At 27.3% G+C, this 26,328-nt stretch overlaps 1 protein-coding gene across 2 annotated transcripts in view; it reads right to left on the minus strand.

The window, feature by feature from the left end:
- Positions 1–26,328, minus strand: part of LOC107439611 (uncharacterized) — a 93,177-nt gene that overhangs the window by 45,378 nt on the left and 21,471 nt on the right. The window contains exon 2 of one of the 2 annotated variants that reach the window (XM_016052272.5): positions 14,782–16,157. In XM_016052272.5, the coding sequence (XP_015907758.3) occupies positions 14,782–14,895 (114 nt within the window). In that variant the 5' untranslated portion in view covers positions 14,896–16,157. Of the gene's footprint in view, positions 1–4,294; positions 4,512–14,781; positions 16,158–26,328 lie in introns of those variants that run through there. The other variant, XM_016052280.4, reaches the window with a different exon arrangement.

A 26,328-nucleotide genomic window follows, 5' to 3' on the forward strand; every position in this document is an offset into this window, starting at 1 on the left:
GGGGTATTTCGGAAATAGGAGTGTAAGTTATCGTGAATCAATTTTATTATATGGTTTAAAAGGAGATGAATATTTAATGGAGCTCACATTTTTCTTTTTGTAGCCTCCATATGGAGTTAATATGTGCTTCTTTTTCCTGTCCAACTGAATAACTGGTTACAAATGTGGTTTTCCTGTTTTTTTTATGATTATGAAGATGTATAACTTGAAAGTATAACGAAAAAAAAATATAGCTGTAATTTTCATTATATCTTCGATGCATATGAGTACCCATTTTCTTAAAAAACTCATTTCCAGTTCAATCAAACGCATAATTATAAATTGACTTTTCTTATTTATTATTGCATGATCATGTGGTTGTGAGTTGAAGGTATCATAAATTAACTGGTAAAATGATCTCTACAGATTTTAAGATTTCGTCCTGGCTTTCTTAAATTATTGAAAAATATCTCCCTTAACTATTGTCCAGTTTATGAAACACCAAAAAACGTAATTAAAATATTATAAAAGCATTCCCTGAAATTGTCTAATGCTTTAAAATAGTATCGTCACCCCTTACAAGAAAATAGCTTTGATATCTTGTCCCTTTAATACCCCCTGAGGGTATATATAAAAAAAGAGGGTATGAGGGACCATTAAGTAATATTACGCAACTTTAATTAAAAGAGTGCGAAGTCATTTTTACACGAAAAATGGCACCAAGGATAATTTGTTAACAAAAAGAACTTTTATAATATTTCATAGAATTATTTTGGTTTTGATTATTATATGTTATCTATTACGCAAGATCGGAAAACAAAATCACCGTTCCTTTGACAGTTGCTTTAATTAATATACCTAATAAACAAAGTTAAATTTAGTCAGTTTAAAGTATATTATCGTAAAATTCATAATTTGGTGTTTTGAATTTACAATAGAACTTAAACTGACTAAATCTCGTTGATAATACTGTTGTGAGGAAGGTTCACGAAGAGATACTTCTCTAAATAAGTAAAACAAATTTATGCATTTATAGTGGAGATAGGAAATAATTGATAATAAATATTCAGACAAAAAAGGAAATTTAAATTAATTACCAATTACTTTTCCAATAAGAGTGAGAATTAAAAACTTCTATCAGCTTAATAATTTTGAAAAGATTTAAACACTTGCATTCAATTCGTTAGCATTAATTATTTTAATTGAGCGATTTCGATCCGGTTTTCTTTTTCTTAAAAAAAGAAAACGAAACAACAATTTTTTTATGTAAATGAAACATAATAATATATTTTAAAATTTAAATCCACTTTTTATGTGAATTTTTTAAGATTTTTATTTTTTGTGTGAACACTTACTGAAAAAGCGTTCATTTTATCATTTTAAGTTATGTTTATTTTTAATATTTAAATAAAATATGAGATATAAAGAAAGTTCTAGGGGTAAAAGTCGTTACTTAAAATATTGTCTGCACTAATTAATTATCTTATTTAAGGTTAGGGCTTCGAACCATTAAGATTACATTGTAGAATAAGCTAATCAGATCATTAAATCAAAAGTTGTTTTTTAAGTTGTTCGATACATATTAAAATTGAACAGATGATACTTAATTCTTGTCACATGAGTTGGCGAGTAAAAAATAGATTCAGAAACAATAATAGGCAAAAGAATTTGTTATTTTATTGTATCGATTATTAATAAGCGTTGTTTTTAAAAAGAAACTTGAAAAAAATATGGCCTTCAAATAAAATATTTCTAAGTCGTAAACAAGATTACATAAGTCAAAATGGCTCCATTGTAAATACGATTTTTTCCTGTATGACAGGGTGTTAAAGGATAACTGGGAGAACTTTCATTTATTTATTTTTTAAGTAAACTGGTTTAATCACACTTTGAAGGTTTTATTTTAATGTATTTTTCCTTAGTAATATGCAATTCAAAGCTAAAAGAATTCTACCAAAATTTTTTATTTTATTCAGACATTTTTAAATCCAAAATTTGATTTTGTCTAAGACATTTGCACTAAAACATAATTTGATCACAAAAAAGTTATAATTTCGTTTCAGTTTAACAAGAATTTTACTATTTAACAAAACTTAGTGTTTTATTCAAAGTTATATTGTTTAAAACATCGTACGTGTTGGCCGCACAGCTTCATCTCTTCCTCTGCGAGCATGGTATCTATATTATAATCTATATTTTAATGAAACTTAATTTGTCGGTAATTGTTTTTGTCTGCTTCAAGTTTCAACATACAACAGTTCGAAATATTCTCCAGTTTTCAGAGATAATTTTTATCGAGAGAGCATCATGTTAAGGCTTTTAAATAACGAAAAGGTACGATGATTGCAGTTCAAAAAACTCTTTTTTGGGATATTATGGTAAATTTATTATCAACTAAAAAAAAAAAAAAAAGATTTAAAATAGTTATTTTATCCTTACTTGGCTTATAAGAATCTATTTGAAAATATTCAGTAAAAGAATTTGAGATTTGATTTATAAAAATACATAAAAACGGAAGAAAAAAAAGCTGTCATAAAAGTAGAATATTTCTAAATTGTAAACAAGATTGTGAAAGTTCAAAGGGTTCCATAAAAAATGCTTTTTTTCCCCATGTATGATGAGGCATTAAAAGAAATCGGGGGAAAAAGTTTCTACGTTGAAAACGGGTTTAATCTTACTTTGAAAATACTTTTCCGTATATTTTTTTTTCATTTACTAATACTCAATTTAAAAACTTAAAAAATATATAAAAGCAAAACCACTTGTATGTGAAATATATAATTTAATCCTAATTCTGTAAGTAACTGAATTTTAAATTAAAACTTAGTATTCTATTTGTAGTTAAATATCTGGATTTGTAGATAAATATCTGGAAGGTATTTAATTTTGACTTTTATAGATAAAAATTTATTTATCAAGCAAATCATCTTCTGACTTTAAATGACAATAAAGCAGTTTAGGCAATTTTTTTTTAAATTTTTTTTAAAAAAAGGAAAATAAAAGAACAAGTTATTATAAATTATTATTAACGACACGCTAAACAACGTATTTTAAAAAGTTATTTCATATTTACTTAAAATTCTAAGAAACAATAAAATAATAAATAAAAAAGCTATACAAATAGATGAAAAATTGTTTTTAACGTTTTGAATCAAAAAATGATTTTAATTTTGGAATGTAAATTATAATTTATTTATTCCTTTCTTTATCTATTTCAATTCCCATTCTATCCATACAACGGCCTTAATATTAGCAATTTTTTTAATGTAATAAAATTAAGCGTTTTAAAAACAACAGCTTTTTTTACTATCTTTTTTTTAAAAAATTATCAGATTTAATTTGTCTTAATTTAACAACACATTTTAATACTAACTAACATTCCAAAGTCTACAAAATTTAAACTTCGTAATATATAATTTAAATAACAACTATAGGACATTTCACTCTCAATAATTCTGGTTTTTATCCCATTTTTTAAAAATTTATGTTAAGCAATTGAATATTAATTAATATAATTAAGAATAAATTTCAAACAGCAACTATTTATCGTCAATTATTTTATAAAAATTTTGCTCAACTATGCATGGATATTATTCCGGGATTAAAACATTTATACAATAGTAATATCACACCAACATGTAATGATTAATTAAGCACTAAATGAATAATTAGTTCAATCATTTTCTCTGAATTACATAAAACAAAACTAAATAAAGTTGCGTGAACAATTATAAAATATAAAAAATATATGAAATTGTGAACAATTACTCAAAATTATTTTTCTTTTCTGAGATTCTTCCATAAGTTATCAAAAATGAAAGCCCCAATTCATTTTTATACACTCGACAGTAATAATTGCATTTCATAAAAATTTTCTAAAATCAAAAATAAGATTCAGTCAAATTACATGAATATTGGAACATAAAGTAGAACCTTAATGAAAACTAAATGTATTATTAATAGTTTCTGCGTCAAAATTATTCACGTTGCTTACTATATTTCTAAACTACCAATAAATATTCAAGTAATAAAAAAATTATCACTCTTAACTTATTGTGGTAAAAATAAATGAATTAATAAATATTTATAAAATATAGGCGTATATGTAGATAAAAAAAAATAAAACTCAAGTTTTGTAACTTTGTTAATTCATACATTTTTTAAATGCTTTTTAATGCAAATATTTAACATGTCTTCTGTGATGATGTTAGAAAGTCTCATAAGATTCAAAGCATTTCAAAACATACATAAATTAATAATAATTGAATAGAGGAGATTTATAACGAAACCTCATTAAACTGAATTAATTGCTTACTTCGAATTTCAGTCCATAAATTAGTTCTCATACTCGTTATCTAGCTATATCCATAATATCTGAGCAATGTAAAAGAAACAAATCCACTTAAAACAACAACTGAGGAAAATCACAAAACATTCTAAACTACACTGCCGGCGCCTTGCGTAAACTGAAGAGGATTGTGAAAAACGTTTTTCATACGAGCTATACTCCTGACCATCCTTAAAAGAGGTGTGAAAAAAAACCAATCCGGCCGCGTAGCTCAAGAATGCAGGTAAAAGGCCTTCAGGCATTCTGCAATTAGGCCTAGCTGAAGCTCCAATGTGAAGGAAAAGCACGCCAGGTATTCCACACGCACTCCAGCTTTAGAAAATAAAAGCACTGACATTAAAAAAGAAAATAAATAACAACATAAAATAAAAATAAAAATCCACTCGAACTCACGACTTGGCGGGTGGAAGAAATTTTTTTTTAATTCTTGTTCATTCTTTTTCTCTGGACTGAGGTATAGAATTTTTTTTTTTCTTTCTTAAATCATTTGGCTCTGGATATCTGTTTTTGTGGCTGTGTTCGATGAAAAATGTGATGTCATTTGTAACGTAAACGGCTCGGGAATTCGAATGACTTTTCGATATGCTGCAGGGTAAGCGTGAGTATTTGAAGTTCGGCTACCGAAATTTTTCCTCACTTACAACACGAATGGAATTCTGTAGAGGGACAGAAAAAAAAATATCACACCAATTAACTCTTAATTGGATTCTTTTATCGTATGCGGCCACTTAAATTCAAGAAATGCAATCCAAGAATTTTGATTATATTGGTGGATTTCATTTCTTCTATATCTGACCAAAAGCTATTTATTTTCTTATATACATTTTACCGCGAGGATAAGGTGCTCCAAAATAATGACGACCCAATTTTTCAATATTTGTTTCAAAATAAACAACGTATAATTACAAGTTGTAGTTTTATGAACGAAATAAAAAGAATCGAAGAATCGACTTGAATATATCTAATAGAAGGTATTTTGACAATGTACTTATTACTGCTTTTAAATATAGGAAAACTGTGTACATGCATTTTTCGAAGGAAATATATAAACATTAATGTTTAAAATTTAAGCATTAATGTTTTGTTAAGAATAATTTGTTGCGTAAGAAGTACATTGACACTTTTTATTTGTATTCAAAAACATAGATTAAAAATTAGAAAACGTTTCCAAAAATTCACCTATTATTAGAATTCTATGAAAAAAAGAAATAGCTCCTTCACTCTCTTTAAAATAATATATATTTCTATTAAAATGAAGGAAAATGTTATTAACTTTTGTGTAATTCACAACAATTGTTCGTAAATGCGTAATAATTGAATGAGAAGCTATTTTACTTAATGAATATAATAGAGTTGTTGTTACAATAAATCTCAAATCAAGGTAATATTTGCAATAAATATATTAAATTTTTAAAAAAAACCGTTGTAGACGTTTATGGACATAATTTTTTTAAATTAAAACACAGCCAGGTTTTTAAGCGCAATAAAATTATTTTTTTCAATATCAACAATTCAAAATTTTTTTTTAATGAGAGATCACTATTCAATATTGAAATATAGATTACTGGCGGCTAGCAAATCAAGAGAATTAAGTTATAACAGAAATAAAATGGAACGGGATTAAATCAGGAATTAAAATATTTTGTTAAATATAATACAATAGACGAAAGTATTGCATCTTGGACCACATGTATTTGGGACAAGCGTAAATATTTATAAATAGTAGTTGATACTTGTATCAACAGCATTCAGTATATGTAATTCATACATGTAACATCGATTCTTATCTGTTGTGCTTCTGATCATTTTTAGGTTTTCCAAGCATGTGCTTAAAACCTTCATTTTATTTTTGAATAGATGAAAATTTTTTCAGTTGGATAGATTTGAAAATAAAATATTATCAAACTTACATTTCAAAACAGAATTAAACTATGTATTAAAATGCTATTTATAGAAAAATAATTAATCATAGATTGTTAGAATATCTTTAGGCAGTACATAAAAGGAATAATAATTAAAACGAGATAAAAATAATGCAAAAAATTAAATTGCTTGACATTTTTTATAATGCATAACAAAAACTTGTCTTTCATTTTATTTGGTTTCTAATTTTTAGAATTTTTAATTAAACGCTCATTTCATTTAGTTTCATAACACATATAATTTCGACTTATTACCCACATATTTTGTACTTTCAATATATTTAGTAAATAATTTTGTTTGTGTATCTCACATTATTGTTTGGTATGTAGTTTTATATATCAAGAAATCAAGCTTGAAACGAAGCAAATACATGCTTAAAACAAGTCCTTAATTGTAACTTTTTTTGCCCTCATTTGATAATGAAAAAAAATATTAAATCGTCGAAAAAATCAATATTTTCTAAAGGAAATGTTTTTCATCATATAGTATAATGTTTTCATATTGATTTTTTTAACTTATTGTAAAAAAACATAACGATTAAATCAAAAACTTTAACAAGAAAACAACTCATTAAACTCTAGTAAATGTGCTAAAAATGTCAAATTTAAAAAAGTTAATTCAAAACAACAAATATTTCAGAATTGTATTCCAAGCTATTTCAACAAAAAATTGGCCACCTTATTAAAAAAAAAACAGCTATTGGGAAACGATTCAGTGCACACAGTTACTAGTTTTTAAATTGATTGATTATTTCTAAGCCGTTTCTTTTCCTTTACAGTGAGCAAATCTTATTTCTTAATGTTTTCACAATGAGAACTATAGTTACATTCTAACGAAGTAAGAGATTTAAAACTACATGTATCCTCATGGATCCATTAATCTTAAGAGATTACTTGTCATCGACTCGTTCTGTTAAAAGAAAAAGATACAGAAGTAATGGGCTAAAAAAAGTTTACATTGGAATGCTAACCATACTTGCATTTTTTTTAAAAAAAAGCAACAAAATTTTTAAATCTAAAATTATTTAAATGGCAATTAAGATGCATCAGTGCAAATTTCCTGAAAACTGATGAACCACTATAGATTAAAAATGCACAGTAAAGAGATCAAACGAATTATTAAAGTGTTTCGGGTAATCCTAATGTTGAATGAAAATTAGAAATCAAAGTGATATAAAAAATTTTAAAAAATTTCGCCAAAACACAGACAAAAATTATAATTGTCTCCGGAATTGAAGAAAAATATATTTTTCTTAAATTTGTTTAATATTAAGGTATACTCGGCATAATTCGAGTATATCGTGACAATCGAATCATGTAGTTAATTTACTAAAAATTTCCATTTAAGAATGTATTGCTAAGAATTATTTAGAAAAAATTTCATTAATCCGTTGATATTGATTGAAATTCAATATATCACAATGAAATTCAAAAATGCAGGCAAATATTAAAGTTTTAAATATTAATTTGCATATTTGATAAATTCAAATGTTTATTAAAATGTGAGTTGAGATATATAAAAACTTAGTGATTTCGAACTATAATGAAGAAACCTGAAATCTATCACTGTTCTATCATCAGTAAATTTAAGACAGAAATAAATACGTTTCAAATTTAATTAAGTAATTTTAATTTTATAAGAAAATTACTAGAAATATAAAGATTTTCGAGAAATATAAAGTTTAAATACCTTGAATTTCTCGAGAAATAAATTTCAGATTTTTTTTTCATCGATAAAAAATAGTATCTTTAAATAAATATAAAATACGCCTTTGAATTAATCAGTCGAAGAATTTATTAGCTGTTTCGAAAAATTGAGGCTGATATTTTTTTCTGAGCTGTATCCAAGTGAATGCAGTAAAAAATTTAAAAAGAAAAATGCTACAGAGTTATCCTGCTGATTTTAAAATATACGATTTCCCAAGAAATAGTCCAGTGATGAGTTTTAACGAAATCAAGGCTTGTTGAACCTTTAAATTTAGACTCTTCAAAATAAATAAATAAATAAATAAATAAGTAAATAAAAACAACAAATAATTAAATTAATAAATTATTTGTTAAAAATTAAAAATGACAGTTTGCATTTTAAAAAATTTATTAAAAAAAACACCTTAGTTTTTCTAATGTTGAAATGGTTTTGTGTGGGTTATCAAGCAAAGTAGGAGTGTTTTTTTTTCAGATTAAAATGGCTAATACTCTTTTACTTAATAGCTATATTGATAACTACTTTTAATATAATACAATAAAGAATCGTAACTGACAGGGTTAGAAATCGTAACTGAGTATTCGGAAGAAAATTTTCAGAAAATTTTAATTTCAAAGTGCATTTAATTTTTAAAATTTTTTCTGAAAACTTTTACTGATCTCTGGAAAGTTCTAGCTTTTCTAGAAGTGTCTAGCGCTTACGGACTGCGTTCGGAATCTTTAAGGCTCCGTCCCCTGTTCGCTTCGCTTATCAACTCCCACAATTACTTTGCAATAGTTTTTGCTTATTGTCGATTAACAGATTGTTTCATCAGAATTAAATAATATTCAATTATGATTTTTTTAATTGTATTAACACAGATTTTGCTCCATGGATTTAATTTCCAATTCACTTAGGATGAAATTTTAACTTAAATATTTTACTCAGCTACCATTGCAGCTTAACTCACAAGCTTGTTTTTTTTCTAAACTTATTTAATTTGGGTTAGTATAAAAACTCATTAAATGTTTTTCACCAAGGAGATAGTTCTCAATAGTACAAAATGACAAATTAACATAAAATTTATTATTAAAATAAATATAACTTATTTATTGCCTTGAATAACTGTAAAACGGTATATTTATCACAAAATATTGAGTATAACGTTTATACGATACGATTACGTTTATTATAATACAGGAACATCACTTATAGTTTAAGCCTCTTAATTTGAAAGGGAAATCAAAATTTAAAAACGTATAAAAACCTTGTAATAATATTATTTGGAAGAGGTGAGAAATATTCCGTGTAAATACCATACTTTCTTTCTCACTGTGCAAACCCTTTTAAAAAGGCTGAACATTACATATCGTGCTATAAACAATATTTAAAGGTTAGATTTGGAAAGAGTATACTTTTCAATAAACTCAGTACAAACTTAAATAAGATATTGAAAGTAGTATATAAATGAATAAGTTCCCGTAACAGTTAAACTTAATTTTTGAGGGGTTAAATTTTTTTAAAAGTTAAGCACTTTAACTATATGTAGTTTTAGAAGAACTTTCTATTAACTATAAAAATCACTACTTCTAAGAATTTTCTTATTGTATAATAGATAGATGTTCGAGCAAATAAAGTTTGGAAGTAGTTCATCCTGAGACTTCCTTAGAAACTTCACTTACTTTTGTAAAAGTATATTGTTATAAACCACGCAAATGTTGCGACAAATTAAAAACTTAAATTTTGAAATTTGCCATATTTATATATTTTAAATCTGATGTTTCCAAATGTTGAAAGTACAGGACAATTTGGCATCGTATTTTTTAAACTATGCAGGATGTTACCTATTGTCCCCGCTATATATATTTTTAGAATCCTTTTGTTATAAAATTTGATATGAAAAAATGAAGTCTAAAAAGCATGTGTAGAAAGGTCACCAATTGATATAAAGCAAATTTGCTTCCAAAATCTGTTGAAAGAAGGATGCTGGAACTGAAAATAACAAATCATGTTTAAAAATCGGAAGAAATAAAGAGATGTTTAAATACATTGAAGTTTCATCTCGCAATTCAACTGGTTTTGTTGTGCTCTCATCTTGCCTTTTTAACTTGTGATTCAGCAGATTTCGATTGTGTTCTCATGTATTCAGCGTTTGAATATCGATTGGAGTTTCCTAATGTGCACACTTTTTGACTTCATTTTTGGCCAGAATAATATGAATATTTATATATATATATAAAGGGCAGCAATTACGAAACACTCCTTTAATGTGAATATTGAAATTTCTCATAACTTATCTATTGTTGCAAAATAGTTTGAAATCCAAAAAGATGCATTGATATGCTTTCTTAGATTCATAAATAACTTTAAAAGTGAGTACGATCTTTTTAGAAACCATTTACAAATGGAGACTTTTGGAAATCTTCTAACTTTCAGTAATGCAATAAAATATTTTATTATATTGCATAAAATACGATATTTTTAGGTAAAAAAGTTTTCTTCAACTGGAGATAATAGGATAAGTACATACACTTGGGACAACACGGAGCACGAGACATCGAAGAAAAAATTATTTATTAAACATGTATTGTGTACTCGTAATATTTGCGTGGCGGTTAACTAATATCTAATAATTATGTCTATGTAAGACTTTCTTGTTTTAAGTATGACGGCAGGGAGAATCTAGTTAGATTTCAAAATGAAATAAATCTATTTTAAACGTGAATTCTGTGAGAAAATATTAATTAATTTTAAATATAAAATGTGGAAATTTTGTTTTGCGGTTAAAGTTAAAATTTACTATATGGTTTAAACTTAATTTTTTATCTCACTGTGTAGACGAAGAAAATAAAATGAAGGAAATAATGTAAGATATTAAGTATATAGAATTCTTTTATATAGAATTGAATTAGAGAATTGTAATTTCAATAAAAAAAATTCTCCTGGCATTTTAATAAAATTTTCCTCTGATGTTTCTCACAGGTCTATTTGTCTACATATTAAAAGTGTCCGGTAATTTTGGCCCCATTTTATTTCGTGTTATGAGATTTATATTTTGCGTGACCATTTAAACATAAATTGAAAAGACAAAGAGGTTAGATTAAAGCAACTACATTACTCTCATCTGCAACATTATTAATTTAATTATTATTTATTCCATCAAACCAATAAAGGAGTTATTAAGCAATATTTAATAGCTTGTTTTACTTAATACAAATACATATTTTAAGAAGAAAAGATATGTATGTTTCTTACCAGCTTCAAATAAGGTGTAGACATCGAAAAAGAGCGCATTATAGACAAGGTTATAAACAAAGTTTTCCTCTAATATGTCCAACTTGAAGATGCTCTGGGGGAAAAACTGCCTTCCACATTTTATGACATACTCATTTAAGTCAGGTATTTTGGATTCCTGATTCCTAGTTTAGCTCAATAGAATAAACGCTACTCGGCAATAATAATAGAATACTACAATTTCATTTGGACTTCCAAGTCCAAGACGTCAGAACTTTAAAAAAATTCAAAAACAAGAAGAGTTGTGAAAATCAGACCCTCACAGTTTAAAAGATAACCAAGAGTGGTCTACTCAAAATTCCCCATTGGCACTGATCAGAAGTTTTTTGTCCTTTTTGTAGAAAATCCCTTAATGAAAAGAAAGACCCAGAAAGAGATTAGAAAGTTAGAAATTAAAGAATTCGTTTGATTATGCAAAAAATTTTCATTTGTTATTCAATAAACATCGAACACTGAGAAAAAAGTATGATCAATGCTCCCAGAATATGATTAGATTTACCCTGTTTTTAACTCTATGTGAACACCAAAAAGTTTGCTAATTTTTACCAAAGCGTTTTGATAAAGATTATCTTTTGGTAATTTTTATTTGATTTGGTAATTTTATCATGATATCTTAGAGCCTGGCATTATAAACCATTTATTTGGTAAAATTTATTCTTCCCTTTTGCATTTACTAAATGTGTTGCAATAAGAACTATAATTTCGAAAACCAGAATTTCCGGTAAGCGATTACTATATGAACGAAAAAATTACCAAATAAATGGTATAAATAACTATATATTTACTTCTTTATTACAATTTTTTTTTTTTTACCAGAAATGTCATCACGATACAGTAAGGTAATTTCATCAGAATTTTTTTTCTTCGTGAAGGAATTCACGGTTAGCAATGACAAAACCAAATAATAGTTTTCAAGTTTTATTAGATTTTAATTTCTGACATGAACTGTATTTTTGAAGATTAAAAATTGCTCCGCTGCAAACATTTTACTTCTTTCATATTTTCCCTGTCTCAAATAAATGAACTATTACAGGTTTTAATTATTTTTTAGATGAAATAATTTTACACTTATTGTTAGAGTAAACATGTTGAAATATGCTTGTTGTAGTTTATTTATCTAGACTTGAGTTTGAAAACAAAGTAAGACTTTTTAACTATCGTCAGACTCAACATAAAAATAATATAAAGTATTGGTGAATATTATTAGTGAATACTATCTCAGTATTTTCCCTCCTCATTCTTACAAAGGAAAAATGCTGAAAATTTTATCTTCATCTAATATAATGATTGTTCTTTTCAAAGAATATTATTCTAAGTTTCTATTACATTTAAAAAAAACAATGGTTGAAAAGTCATTCGATTGTTATTATTTTATTTAGTTTAATTATTATTAATTTTATCTTGAATACATTATTTATTATTACCTGTATCTTGAATTCATTTTATATTCGCTTGAAATTTTAATTTTACTGCTTCAAACTAAATAAATAAAATATTTTAAATAAATTTGGTACACAAATATATTGTTTAAATGTACTTATTTTTCCAGTATGTAGAAATTTGTATTTGAAATCTATGTTTGAGGACCAAGTAAAGACTAAGAGGGCATGCCTGTTTGACGTTTTACACAATGAAATATTATGACAAGAATTTCCCAAAAAGACCCAGAAGATGGTAGTTCTTATGAAATATGGGTACTATACCTTTTATATACCTCACTAACTTTTTATAAAGAAATAATCTGAAAATGTAACACCTGAAATTTCCCCCATGCTTTTAAAAACATTAGCTTTTATTTGTTTATAAATGCAAACAAAAATAGAAATGTTTACGAGAAAAAATGAAAGTTTTTTTCTCATAATGATGGCCATTCTCCCAAAAATTATTAAGGTTCAGAAATAGATAAACTATATTTAATACCTTTTACTTTTTTTGTTTATTTCAAAGAACTAGTGAAAAACATCAGTGATAATACTATCTTGCTAGTAAATTTTAGAGTAGCAGGCAGGGCATAATGACTCATTTGATTTTAATGTATAAAATCAGAAATATTTGGAAAAATAATCAAAAATGTGCTGTTTCTATTCTATTCTATCATTACCTAGAATTTTATCTATTATATCTATGATCGATTATAAATAAAAAGATTTCCATAAATAACCTATTTTTTGACGAAAAATGTCCCTTAAAAACTGACGTTTCTGATATACAAGTCTATGTACAAGTGAATGCAACGCAGGGAAAAAAACCTTCGATTCAAGTAAGACACCTCACTCTAAAAGAATTTCAAGAGAGAACTTTTTTTTTGACCAATTAACATGGTCCAGCATTATATAGCAAAATTTTTCGGAAATTTATTACTCATTTTTCATAAAAAATGGCCAATATTTTTGATAAAAAATAAAACATTTATTTCTCTTCATTTGGTTAGTTTATTTTTACAGGAAACAAAAATAACATCATACATCTTATATCTTTCTACACCAATTGCTGAAATACGACAAAAAAAATTTTCTTGGAGCCATTCATACCTCTACTTTTTATTAATTTCATAATCAATAATATTTAATTCTAGATCTATAATTTTCAATTTTTAAAAAAAATTATCTTAATTTAATTTTGCCCAGCATTTCACAATGTGTGAGGGGGGGAAAGCAAAGAAAATTCAAATTCATTGATACAAATTTGGTTCACATAAGCAGAGTTTGAAGTTCAGTCAATAAAATTCTTTTTATTCGGGTGTGACATCATCATTCGATCATTTTGCAATAATTATGAAGAAAAAAAAAATTTTCGATAAAAAAACAATAATTTTTTTTATTATAACAGAAAATATTCTTACAAAATTCGATAAAGCGAAATAGTGTCGTTCGTGTCAAAAGTTTTAGAAATAGTGTGTGTTTATTGTGTTATAAAATTTTATCAAAAACTCTAAGCATCATTTCTTTCAATAAAATGAATATTTGTGAGAGAAATCCATAAGAATTTTTACTTGACTTCAAAAATAATTCTATTTTCTTACTCAAATTAATTTGCATATGATTGAAACTCCTTTTTTACGCAATTAATATGAAACATTTTAGAAATAATTGGATCAGCTTCCTTTTGATTAAATATGCTACAAATGTAAATTGCGAGTTCCTATCGCGAGTAAATCGCAAAACCTACTCATTCAAACTATTTTAGGAAAATTTTATTTTTAATTTAAATTTAATTTAAATTTTAATTTAAATACAGAACAGAGAAAGGATATTTTTTGATATATAAGAATTAGCTATTTCTTGCCCTTTTGACAAATATTTTATCAAAACTAAACACACTTGTTTGCATATAGAAAAAATTACGAAGAAGTTTATACATTTTACAAAAAATAAATATCTGTAAATCATAAAATTACCGTATAATTAAAAGATTTGGATATTAGTTTGTTGTTACGCGCACTTCTGTAAAATTTTGTAAGCATTAAAAGCACACAAATTTTGTTTCGAATTTTTTTTTTATGATGAATCTTAAAAAAAAAAAAAAAAAGGCTATTAGAATAATTTTTAACTTACCATGTTCTGTTTTAATTTCTCCAAAAGTCCATCCATGCCTTCATCAATATCACCGGTATTCTCCATTATGGATGATGTGGATAGTTGGGGAGGAGGGCTTGAGATAGTCACCATTTCAGACAAAACTTGCACACTAAATTAAAAATTCGACCACTTTCTCATTTCAACATCTATATGTTCACTTTTGTATTTCATAAAATTATTGTTTCAATTCTTTCAGTAACCATACTGCAGTTCTTCTTTAAATATACATTTGTCATTTTAAGTCACTGATGTGTCAGTCATTCTGAAACTCCAAAAACTATCAGTCATTCAGTATTTGCGATGTTTTTTTATTTACTTATTTCTTCCTGTTTTCTTGTTTGGAGTCCGTTTTATGTAAAATATGTTTTGATTCTGTGTATGCAACAAAGTAAGCACCTAACAATTCACACATGTAAACAGAATTACTGAAGGTTTCAACAAAATGAAAATATCCAGACAAGCTCTAATAAAGCACATTAGTTTCTCAAAATTGATAAATTTAGTTCTGAATGGTCATTAAATAAAAACGAAATGTGATATTCTTCTACAGTCTATTAAAATTAATCCTTGTTGCAACAAAAAAAATAGCGTTTTTTTTTTCTTTTAATTTTATGAAATAGATTTTAAAATGAAAAAATATTCTCCACTCAAATTGATGAGTTAAATTTATTAGAAAATTAAAAGTATTTTCAAATATCATGGAATTGAAAACCATTTAACTTTTTTTAAAAATCGCTTTCCTTCTCTTTGTCGATGCCTAAAAAATTCTTTCCCCGACGAAGAATTTTCAGAGTCTCCATTTCAGTGTAAAGAAGTCAAGTTCAATGCAACACACAGAGAGTAATAATTATCTCAGTAACTGGAGGACGAATGGACGAGATGCAAAGAAGATACATCAGTGAGAAATGTGAATGGGCGTTTTGTGTTAGGGATTTTCCAAGGGCACAGAAGTAAAAATGAATGAGGAAAATAAAATAACTCTGACGAGAGAGATATCTAGGGAAAGTTGATGGCAAATAAAGAAGAAATCAGGAAAGGATGGGGGAAAATACGAAAAGAGATATCTTTTTTTTCCAGATGTTTCTTCAAAGCAAGGTGTAATGGTGCTCTTCCTTAAGTCCAAACCTGGTGGATTGTAGCAGGACTGAGGCCCCTTTCTAGGGTTTGGAATAAAGAATTAAAAAAAAAATTTTTTTTTGCTGGCGCGCAAACGTCGGTAATTAGTGGCACAACTTTGATTCAGTCCCTAGGGGCTGTTTTCACTCACTTGAGTTGACTTCCCCCCCTGTTACTTTGCTTTCCCCCTCAACGCCACGTTTTTGTCTCCAGGCGGTGCTTCCAATCCATCCGACCTAGAAGGAGAGAGAAGAAAAAACTGTAATAATAATAACATATGGAATTATTAAGCAGAGATTGGAATTACTCGGAATGTAAAGGTAGAAACGAATCGCACATGATATATTAGGCAAGCCAAGAATGCTATGTTTTCCCACGAAATGTTCAGGGCTTAGCTCATTTTTTATTCGCCTTTTTACTTCTGCCAAATTGGTCTAATTACTGACGACGTCGTCGTCATCTCGAAAAAGCTTGGCGACCCGGGAAATATTGTGCAAGTAGTATATCCAGGGAGGGTGAAACTTGAAATGTTGAATTTAACATCAGGCCACCATTGCGCAGGTATGCTGCATTGATAAGTTTATACTTCGTTTCTCTTGTTTTTTTTTTACTATTATTATTCTTTCCTCCTTCCCCTGTTGTACTCGAATCGGTACCCTGTTATTAAAAATGTAACTTTGTTTCACTGGGGACAAACGTCAGAAGTTGACAAGGTGATTGATTAAAATTGATCAGGTGATCCTAAATTCGGGCACCGCATGCGACGTTCGGAAGCCCCTAATAATAATAATTTGAAGACCGATTTGTAACAGAAAGTCTGTTATTCGCGGAAAAACATTTTCTTTCGATTACTTGTGGTGACGCTTTGGTAGGCAGTTTGGCTCACTTGAGGCGAAAGATGAAAATACCACAAATATCCCGGGGACGGCCTTTTTTTGTTGTTGTTATTTGATCTATGCTGATTAACAGGCGTGGGCTTGCTCGTAAATCCAAAGGCTATTATTAGGTTAATGTGTCCATAAGTTTTGTATGCATACCATAAATGTTTTCACTCAACCTCAAGCCCGCGTCAACGCATCTCAAATATCATACTAAAGAAAACAGATTAAGCGAATTACAATAATGTTATCCAAAAAGGAATAATTTTCAAGGCAAAAAATTGACTTATCTTTTGTTACCATTATGAAGACTTTCTGATAAAATAGGTTTTAGAACATCTTAAATGCACAACTCAAAGATTTTATGCTACAATTACGCTATTTACACGAATTCAGTTTGTGAAATATTTTCTAACACATCAAAGTAAGTCTTTTAGTCATTTTTGTTACAAATACGAACAGTTTTAAGAATTCGATTGATAAAACATGCTTTATGTATTGGCGTACTTCAAAAATTCTTAGTAAAAAATTTAGCTAATATTTTAACTGTAAGTTGACGCATTTAAGTTAAGTACAATAATACATTATATATAATACAACATCATACATACATTAAAACATCATATATATACAATAAAATACTATATATATTATAAAATTATTTTAGCAATTCACAACACTTACTACATAACTCTTTAAAGTAATTAATTGACCAAAAAGTACCTTGATTAATATTTTAAATTTTAATGAAAAAAAAAAAGATTTGAAGCGAGAAAATATAAAGCGATTTTAAATGGTCTATTTTTGAAATCGTTTTTAATTTTGAAGTGAAAATAAGACACCCACTTTTTAAATGTTAGCAAACTTTCCTCAAATCTTACTTATAATTTACAATTCATTTTAAGTTTTTACTTTAATTCTGATTGAAAAAATTTTAAAAAATTTTCAAGATGGCGATTAATTTTTAAAATTAATACTAAAATTGCATTGTCAGAAATTTGGCTTATGAAACAAATACCGTAGTTTTGGAATAAATATTATACTGAAATATCAATAATAAATGCTAAAACATTTAACAGATTGCAAAAAAATATCCATTACTTTTGGAATGAAGCATGTAAACGTAATTGCGTGAATTTGAAAGATAATTAAACAGCAAATTGATCCTTTCAAATTAATTACACCAAAAACAATAGTTTACCTCAAAAACCGATATGTTGCAACAATTGTTTATTATATAATTTTAGTGGTATGCATTTGTGTATGACGCATAATTTTTTTTCTTTAAATAATGAGTTAACTTTTTACTTAGGATGAGTTAATTAATAATTGAAGATCTCAAAGATAAAAGTGATATCTTACAAAAAAATTTCGTTTTTACTGTAATAAAATGTATCCAACAAGAGCTTTCATTCAACTCAAGTAACGTTAAGCTACTGCTTAACAACAAATGTTTATCAAGAAACCTTCCAATTACTTTCCACACCTTAATATATTATGAAATGTGATATTTTAAGTGAACTTATGAAACTGCATATCTTTTTTTTTCGAAAGCTGTGATATTTTATCAAAATAGGCTCCATTTGCTTCAATACACTTTTCAAAACGAGATTTTAATTTGTTTTAACGAAATCCTTATCAATAGTCTCAACAAACTCTGATATAGAATTGTCGATTGGCAAAAGATTTGAAGAATAAGTTTAATCAACGGATTTTTGCCAGCCAAATTTCATTTTTCCTTAAACATTCATTAGAACAGTTTTACGTTATGAAAATTAAGACAGTCAGAAAACCTTCTACATAAGAGTTTATTGATTCTAAGGTCGAGATTTCTTTTAAGAACAGTTTTTATGAGCAAAATAGTTGGAAAATAAAGACAGTCTGAAAAATTCTATTTTAGAGTTTATTGATTCAAAAGATCAAGTTTTTTTTAAAGAGGAGTCGATAGGGCATATACTAATAATGCTAAAAAAGACCTTTTCGATATCGCTTTTCTCAGCATCTAAACAAGATATTGCTTCATTTTTTTCACAGGATATTTACATATACATTTCTACACTGTGATAACAGTTAATAGATATATTTGGCAGAAATTTAAAAAAAAATTTACTGAGAGCTTTTAATTTTTTCAAAAGTTATATCAAAAAGTATTCCTGTTAAAGCTAAAACATTATCAAAGTATACAATCGATATACTCTTAAATATCCCCCAAAAATTTTAAAGCGATATCATAAGTAGTTTCTTCGAAAAGGTACATCGAAAAAGGTCAGTTTTAGCATTATTGATATATGCCCTACTGACTGCCATTAGACAGGTATTTATGCATTAAAATCTTGCTGGAAAAAGAGTATTATGGCAAATTGAGCACATTTTGAATATATAAATAGCTTTTGAAAAAAAGATACGCAACTACATATTGTCACTTAAAAATCCGATACTTCATACGCACCAATCAAATACGCCATGGAAATGTGAATTTGTTTATTTCTATGATACAAAAGTATTGGTTATCACTTTTTAACCGAAGATCTTTAGTTCTGGAATGAATTATCTTTGTAATTTACTGAAACTTAAGTGTTGAGTTTTAAATTCAATGTAAAAAAAAAATATTAATAATGACATCAATAAAAATTGATGATGTGACCTTTATTCACTCTGAGTTTTTTTATCTCCATTGTTATTAGAGAAGTTTAGGCTCTTCCATATGAGAACTTTAGGTTATTTTAAAATGTAAAAAAATTAGAAAAACTTCAGTAAGTTGGAAGTGGGTTAATGTTGTTAAAAAATTAAATATTGAATATATTTCATATCGAGTATTTTTAATATTGAATTAACTATTAAAAATATGATATCTTATTAAGCATGCTAAAAATATTCATCTTGAGAGAAATTTCTAATGGGTATTAAGAAAGTAAAATTATTGATTTTCTTCTTCTAGATTCGCTAATTAAAAAAAAAAAAAGCTAATTTTTAAAAATATATAGTAATAGCGTCCTCACCTTAATAGTTTTCTCTTTGATTTCTGAAAAAAACAGTAGAAAATATTGAGCTCAAGTTTGAAGTAAAAGTTCTTAAAAAATTTAATTAAAAAAGATTTAAAAATATTTTGACAAATTAGTTTTTCGTCTAATTCTTTTAACTTCGGCTAATATTTCAAATTACACAAAAATGAAATTTTCTAAGTTTAAATTATTAAAAAAAAATATCGAAAATATCCTTAATATATTTTACGAAATTTTTCTATCAATCTAATAAACTTCTTCAAAGTTAAAATTTAGCTTGTCTTCAAACTTAAAAAGCCTCAAAAATTATAATCGCATTAAATGACTTTATGCATAAATCAATTTTACTGAGATAAATTATTGAGAAATATTTCAAATATTGTGTTTTATGAAGTTTTTTATATCATTTTTTGAAGTTAAAAAATAAACCTTCATAAAAATTTATTTTTTAATTATTATAAAAATATTTTTCGAACTATTACAAATTATGTAAGGTTCTTCTACTACAAAACAGCCCCTGCTACTAGTGATTAATTAAGTGTCTATGAATTCTTGAGCAGAAAATTGAAAATTTATTTCGAATAAACATATGTAAAAAATTTGTTAGCAAATTTTTTTCGAATGAAATCAGATGTTAGTAAAATCTTTTTTTCTTCCATATCCCAATCTAAACTAAACTCTAATAGTTTTGAAAAAGTTTATTTAAACTTCAATTAGTTTTTTGCAATTTTAATCTTAACTTCAGATAATTTAATGGTAAAGTTGAGACAATTCGTTTATAAAATAATAAAATTAAATTTTCAAAGAACATTTTAACGTTTAACATTTTAAAATTTAAGATATTAGCTTCAGTGGCCCGCGAAAGTTACATTTTGTAAAGTTGCAAGATGAAAATTGCATTTCTTGAAAAATAGCATTATATTGAATGAAGGATGCAATTTTATTTGTCTTTAAATACTTACTGTATCCCAATAATACCTAATTCGGATTAATATGTTTGCATCTGTTCCCGAATGATACAGTCCAGGATGGTTAATTGAATCAGAAATGGGGAAGACGATAGAAGACCGATGCAACACAATATGTGATTAACTCTAGGATAGAATTAATTGTTTTGACGTGATGGTTTTCTGATATCAAAATTTAAAATCAAAATAAATATTAACATTGCAAAAGATTTATTTGAGAAGCTGTAAATATTATTTTGAGAGATGTGTGAAAAGAAAGTATAGATGTTATTTTATTTTTTTTAACATTATGTTGTATTTGTTTTTGTCTTTAACTATCACAAACCGTAATTAGGCATAAGTTTCATAAAATACCAAAACCTTTTACACGGAGAAAAAAATTCTGGTAAAATTACGGTACTTGATGGTAATGACATTTCTGGTAAGAAAAAAATCATAATTTTGGTAATAAAAGCCAAGCTATACGGTATTTAAACCATTCATTTGATAAGTTTTCCGTTTATATAGTTAACGCTTATCGGAAATTCTGGTTTTCAAAATAGTTCTTACTACCACACTTTTATTAAAAAATTCAAAACTGAAAAGTAAATTTAACCGTATAAATGGCTAGGGCATTATGAAAACATTACCAAATTTTACCACATTTTATCTCATACAAAACAATATTTAATAGATAATTTTATCAAAATCGCTACCAAAGCGCACTTCGGTAAAATTTATCGAGCTTTTTGGTGTTCTCATAGAGCCAGAAACACTGCAAAATTTTACAATATTTTTGTTGTTTCGACAGCTTTTTCTCAGCGCATAAAAATAATAACAATTGTTTTAACAATCGATATTGTAACATCATTTTTCAGTAACATATATAAAATTTAATTTTAGTAACACATAACAGTAACATTTGAAATTAAAATTTAAAGATAAGAACTTAAAGTGCACTTTAATATTCCAGCCATGCAAATTGCTTTATAAGAACAAAAAGTATTCATTTAAGCATAACTTCCTTTTCGTAAAAATAAAGATAATTAAAGATCTTTGTGGAAAAACATGTTAAGTGTCGTTTTGAAAACATTTAGAATATGCTTTCAGCATATTCTACTACTTATCTTCCTAACAAGTCTTCAAATTTCAAAGGAAAAAGTCCTTATTTAAACATTTAACTCTATGTTTCTATTCATTATAAAGCATTCATTATTTACCACATATTCCATACATTCATTATTTACCATATATTCATTTACCATATGTTCATTATTTACCACATTCACAAAAAGGTGGCACTTAACATATCGCTGGTTCAAAACTAAAACGACACATCTGCACTCACTTCTTATGTTATTTGAATGAGAAGTGATTGCAGATGTGTCGTTTTAACTTTGAACCAGCGATATGTTTCTATTAAACTTTTCACCTTTGACAAAAATATTGGACAAAGCATGACGTTCAAACAATATATTTCTTTAATTGCATAGAAAACTGAAATATTATTTTAAAAAGTAACATGAATTCTACTTCAATCTTTCTTTATGAATATTGAAAAATTCTTAAAAAATATTAAATCAGGTGTTTTGAACGTTTTAAAGAAGCGGCCGAAAATACTGAAGACCATACTTGAAAAGCAGAATCGTTAGATAAATTTATTACATAATGTTCAACGAAACTTACGAATTTCAAAATTAGTTTACGTAAATAATTATTGATGAAAGTTTCAAATAGTTCAGTACTGTCCTCAATATTGCGTTACCGTTGAAAGTTCTTCATACTTTAATTATTAAAGTCAAGAATCATTAATTTAGCGTACTATCTCAAATCCTCTTTTGACTTTAGCAGAAGTGCATTTCCCACAAGAAGGACCTCAATTAGGTAATGATATTTTTCTATCCGAAGGAAAAATAATATTTATTTGTAAATAAATAAACTTAAAATTCTAAGAGTGAAAAATTTAAGATGTGAGACTTTAACATAAAATGTAACTGTTTAATTAAATTCAGTTCGAGATTGCAATATTTATAAACACTTAGCGTTCAACATTTTCCTAAAAATTAATTTTTTGAAAAATACTGAACACGTTGCACAATTTTTTATATTAGGAGTTTTTTTTTTATGTCCGAATAAGACGAAAAATTTTTATAACTTGGTCAACTAAAATAGTTTAAACGTTTTCCGAAATTTTTTAAATAAGCACCATTTTCAAATTTTGAAAGTGTGATGTAAAGAATCATTAATTTAACTTGAATCACATCTTTATCCTTTTTCGTAAACACAGACAATTTTTAAATCTTATGTTAGAAACTTACGTTTTAATTTTACTGAGGGCTGCAATTTATATCGAAAGCCCGGACAACTCAAATTTGGGTTGTGGTCAATTGGTTGAACCACGTGTTAAATGCTTATAATGTCTTCTTGAGCTTCTATTTCCAGTTCTAAGTTTCTAAATTTCACATTAAAGTTATTAATGTTCTTATCTTAAATATTCAAGGTTCCAGTTTTCAGAAATTTCACAACACTAACATTTTCTCTCTCCGTTGCTTTTATTACTAACACCTTTCTCAAGTATTTAATATTCCTAGAAATCTTTTTCCTAACCTCTATTTCTAAGCCATAAATAAAGACGAAACACATTCTGATCAAACAGAAAAAATATCCTTTTCTACATCTTTTTATCTCTCTGTGATTAACCTCATAATAACAATATCATATTTCACAAAAAAATATTATCGAATAGTTTTTCTTCAATGGCCTATCATTTAACCGTGAAATAAGTTATAACCTTTTCAGAGAAGAAAAATGAATTATAAATATACGAGTCGCGCTGAAAAGAATTTCGAGTGAAAGTCTCTTAGCCATTCATTTTCTGTGCTGAAAGTCGTGAGTTCGATCTGATGCAGGAGAAAATTAGGAATTGCAAATTCCGGTTGAGGCATATATTTAACATGCCATAGGTCAATCACGACGCTTTAAGCGTGTTTACGAAAACATCCGAGCTATTCGAAGGGGTCGCGACCTACTGTGAAGTCAACCGCAAAAATCACCAATTGTCAGAGAGACTTGCCTTCTATCGCGACTTTTATTGAACTAAATCATAACCAACTATCTAATTTACCTATTCACAATATGACCCCCCCCCTCCCCTTTTCTTCTTAATGGAGCAGAAGTGACACAGTAACATGTTTCTTCTTCTAGGTAACAAGAGACCATTACAAGACCATTTATTTTATCTCAAGGTCATTGCGTCGCATGCCAGGAATAATGGTTACACGCCAACACGCTGGATGCTAGAAGACATAATCGAGTGAAACAAACATGATTATTCCATGATGCTTGGGGGCACATTTCCCTTTCTTATTTAATAAAATTGCGAAGGGCAATTGATAAATTATTTTTTTGTTCTTAAGTTTACGTCTTTTCTCTTCAACGCCAAAATGCTCATTAACTAGACATTTTTTTTTTAAGAATCTTCATTACTCAAAGGGTCAATGATCTGCGAAAGCTGTTTTTATTTCCGTAAGCAATATTTGGAGTTTTATTACAGGATACGATATTCTCGGAAATTTGTCCAGATAAGTATTAAACTAGGATGACTTAAAAGTAATAAATTCCCTTTATTACTTTCACAAAAAAGTTTTGAAGGACAGATTTTTTAATTGGAAATAGCTTTCATAGAGTACATAGAACAATGAAATTTGAAACTAACTCTGCAAAATTTGAAATTCAATAAGTACGACTTTCAATATGGCAAACTTTCGAAAAGCTGAATATCAGTAAAAATATGAGTAAAATTTGAAACTAACTACGCAAAATTTGAATTCAATAAGTACAACTTTCAATATGGCAAACTTTCGAAAAGTTGAATATCAGTAAAAATATGAGTAATTACAATTACATACAATACAAAGAGCAGATGCCGCATAATTCTCACAGGTCTTTATGCACGCTGTACTTTATTTTATGAAGTTCAAAAGTAAAGGAACGTTTTATAAAATGAACTCAATATTATCAAAATTAGTTCAAGTGCGCAGCTTTCCTTAAAACTTTTTTAAACGATATATTGTATATTTTCATACTTCATTTATCGCTACAAACTTGCATTGTACATTTTATCTTTAAATTTCAATATGCATATAATATTGCATGAAAATCACAATTGAACTAATAACAGCTAATATTTTAAGTATACTAGTTTGCCTCTTAGGGCTGCAACTTCTGCAAGAAAGGATCTGTTTAATTTAATTCTTAAGAGTTAAGTGTAATGAAATAAAAATTAATAATAAAATTACTTTGCTTTTTGCACAGGAGAATGTAACTCAAAACATTAAATTTAAAAGAAGAAAAATATTTGTCATGTAAGAATAATCAGTGAAAATTATGCCTATGCTTCAACGGATAGAAATTTTATTTCGATAGAAGAAAATTTTATGATAATAGATGCTATGTATTTTTTGTTGGTTTTTCTAAAAGTTTTTGAAGATTTACGCATATGATATGAAAAAGCTCGCTTAACTGAATCGGTAAAATATACGTGTCAATGAAAAAACTTCATTAATTTCAGTGGTTAGTGGTTAAAGTCAACATGTTTTGTTTATTCTTTAGACCCTATTGTAAATGCTCAAAACAAAACAAATTTTTAAAAAAAAACGTAAATTTGCAAGTAAAAAAAAAGGAAAAAAATTAATATAAAAAACAAAATAAGAAAAAAACCTCGGTATCCAAGGGGAACAACTGTGGCTGATACAGATAAATCAAGGCAAGTTACATTTCCAAGCGGAAAGTAGGATTTTTAAGGTTCAGCGAAAGTTATAATTATCGGAGAAAATTGCTTGATTGTGGTAAATTTTGATTATCTCAGGGGATAGAGCATTCGCCTTCCAATGCGGTGAACCACGTTCAAATCCCTGCGATGGCTGGTCGATACGAATTCCGTAACCAGCTCACACTGACCACAGTGCTGACGTAAAATACCCTCAATGGTAAACGGATCATGGGTTTGATTCCCCTTGCCGTCAGGTTAACTGTGGGAGGTTCTCGTGTTTTTCCTCTTCATGTAACGCAAATGCGGGTTAGTTCCATAAAAAAAGCCCTCCACGAAGGCAAATTTCTCCCAATACTTAATCCTGTAGTTCCCTTGTCTTCTGGTTTGGGTTCAAAACTACAAGGTTACGGAGTCGAACATTGCTAGTCGTAAACTCAAAATTGGGTCCGCTGTTCAACGACGGTTATAAAATAAAATGATACAGTTAATCTTTATTGTTATTAGATGAACTACTAAAACATGTTTTGCTCTCATTAATATCGTAAATCCACTGAAAAGGGCAATAGATAAAAGAAAAGGAAATATTTTATCTTTATTACGCGATAAAAAATGGTTTTTGAAAAATTTGACAATATTGTATTCAAGGAACAGCATATATTCATTTTTGTGCAAAATGCAATCTCAAAAGTGATATGGCGGAGGGTGAGAAATACGTGAGAGAAATGTTCATTGGCTGTCAGCAGGATTCGACCTAAGGACCTCGGGGTTCGTGGTAGAATGCTCTAACCACCACAGTTCTGTACAACCCC

This window comes from Parasteatoda tepidariorum, chromosome 6 (assembly GCF_982258835.1).
Source record: "Parasteatoda tepidariorum strain Cologne lab strain chromosome 6, Ptep-v5.0, whole genome shotgun sequence".
Taxonomy (NCBI): domain Eukaryota; kingdom Metazoa; phylum Arthropoda; class Arachnida; order Araneae; family Theridiidae; genus Parasteatoda; species Parasteatoda tepidariorum.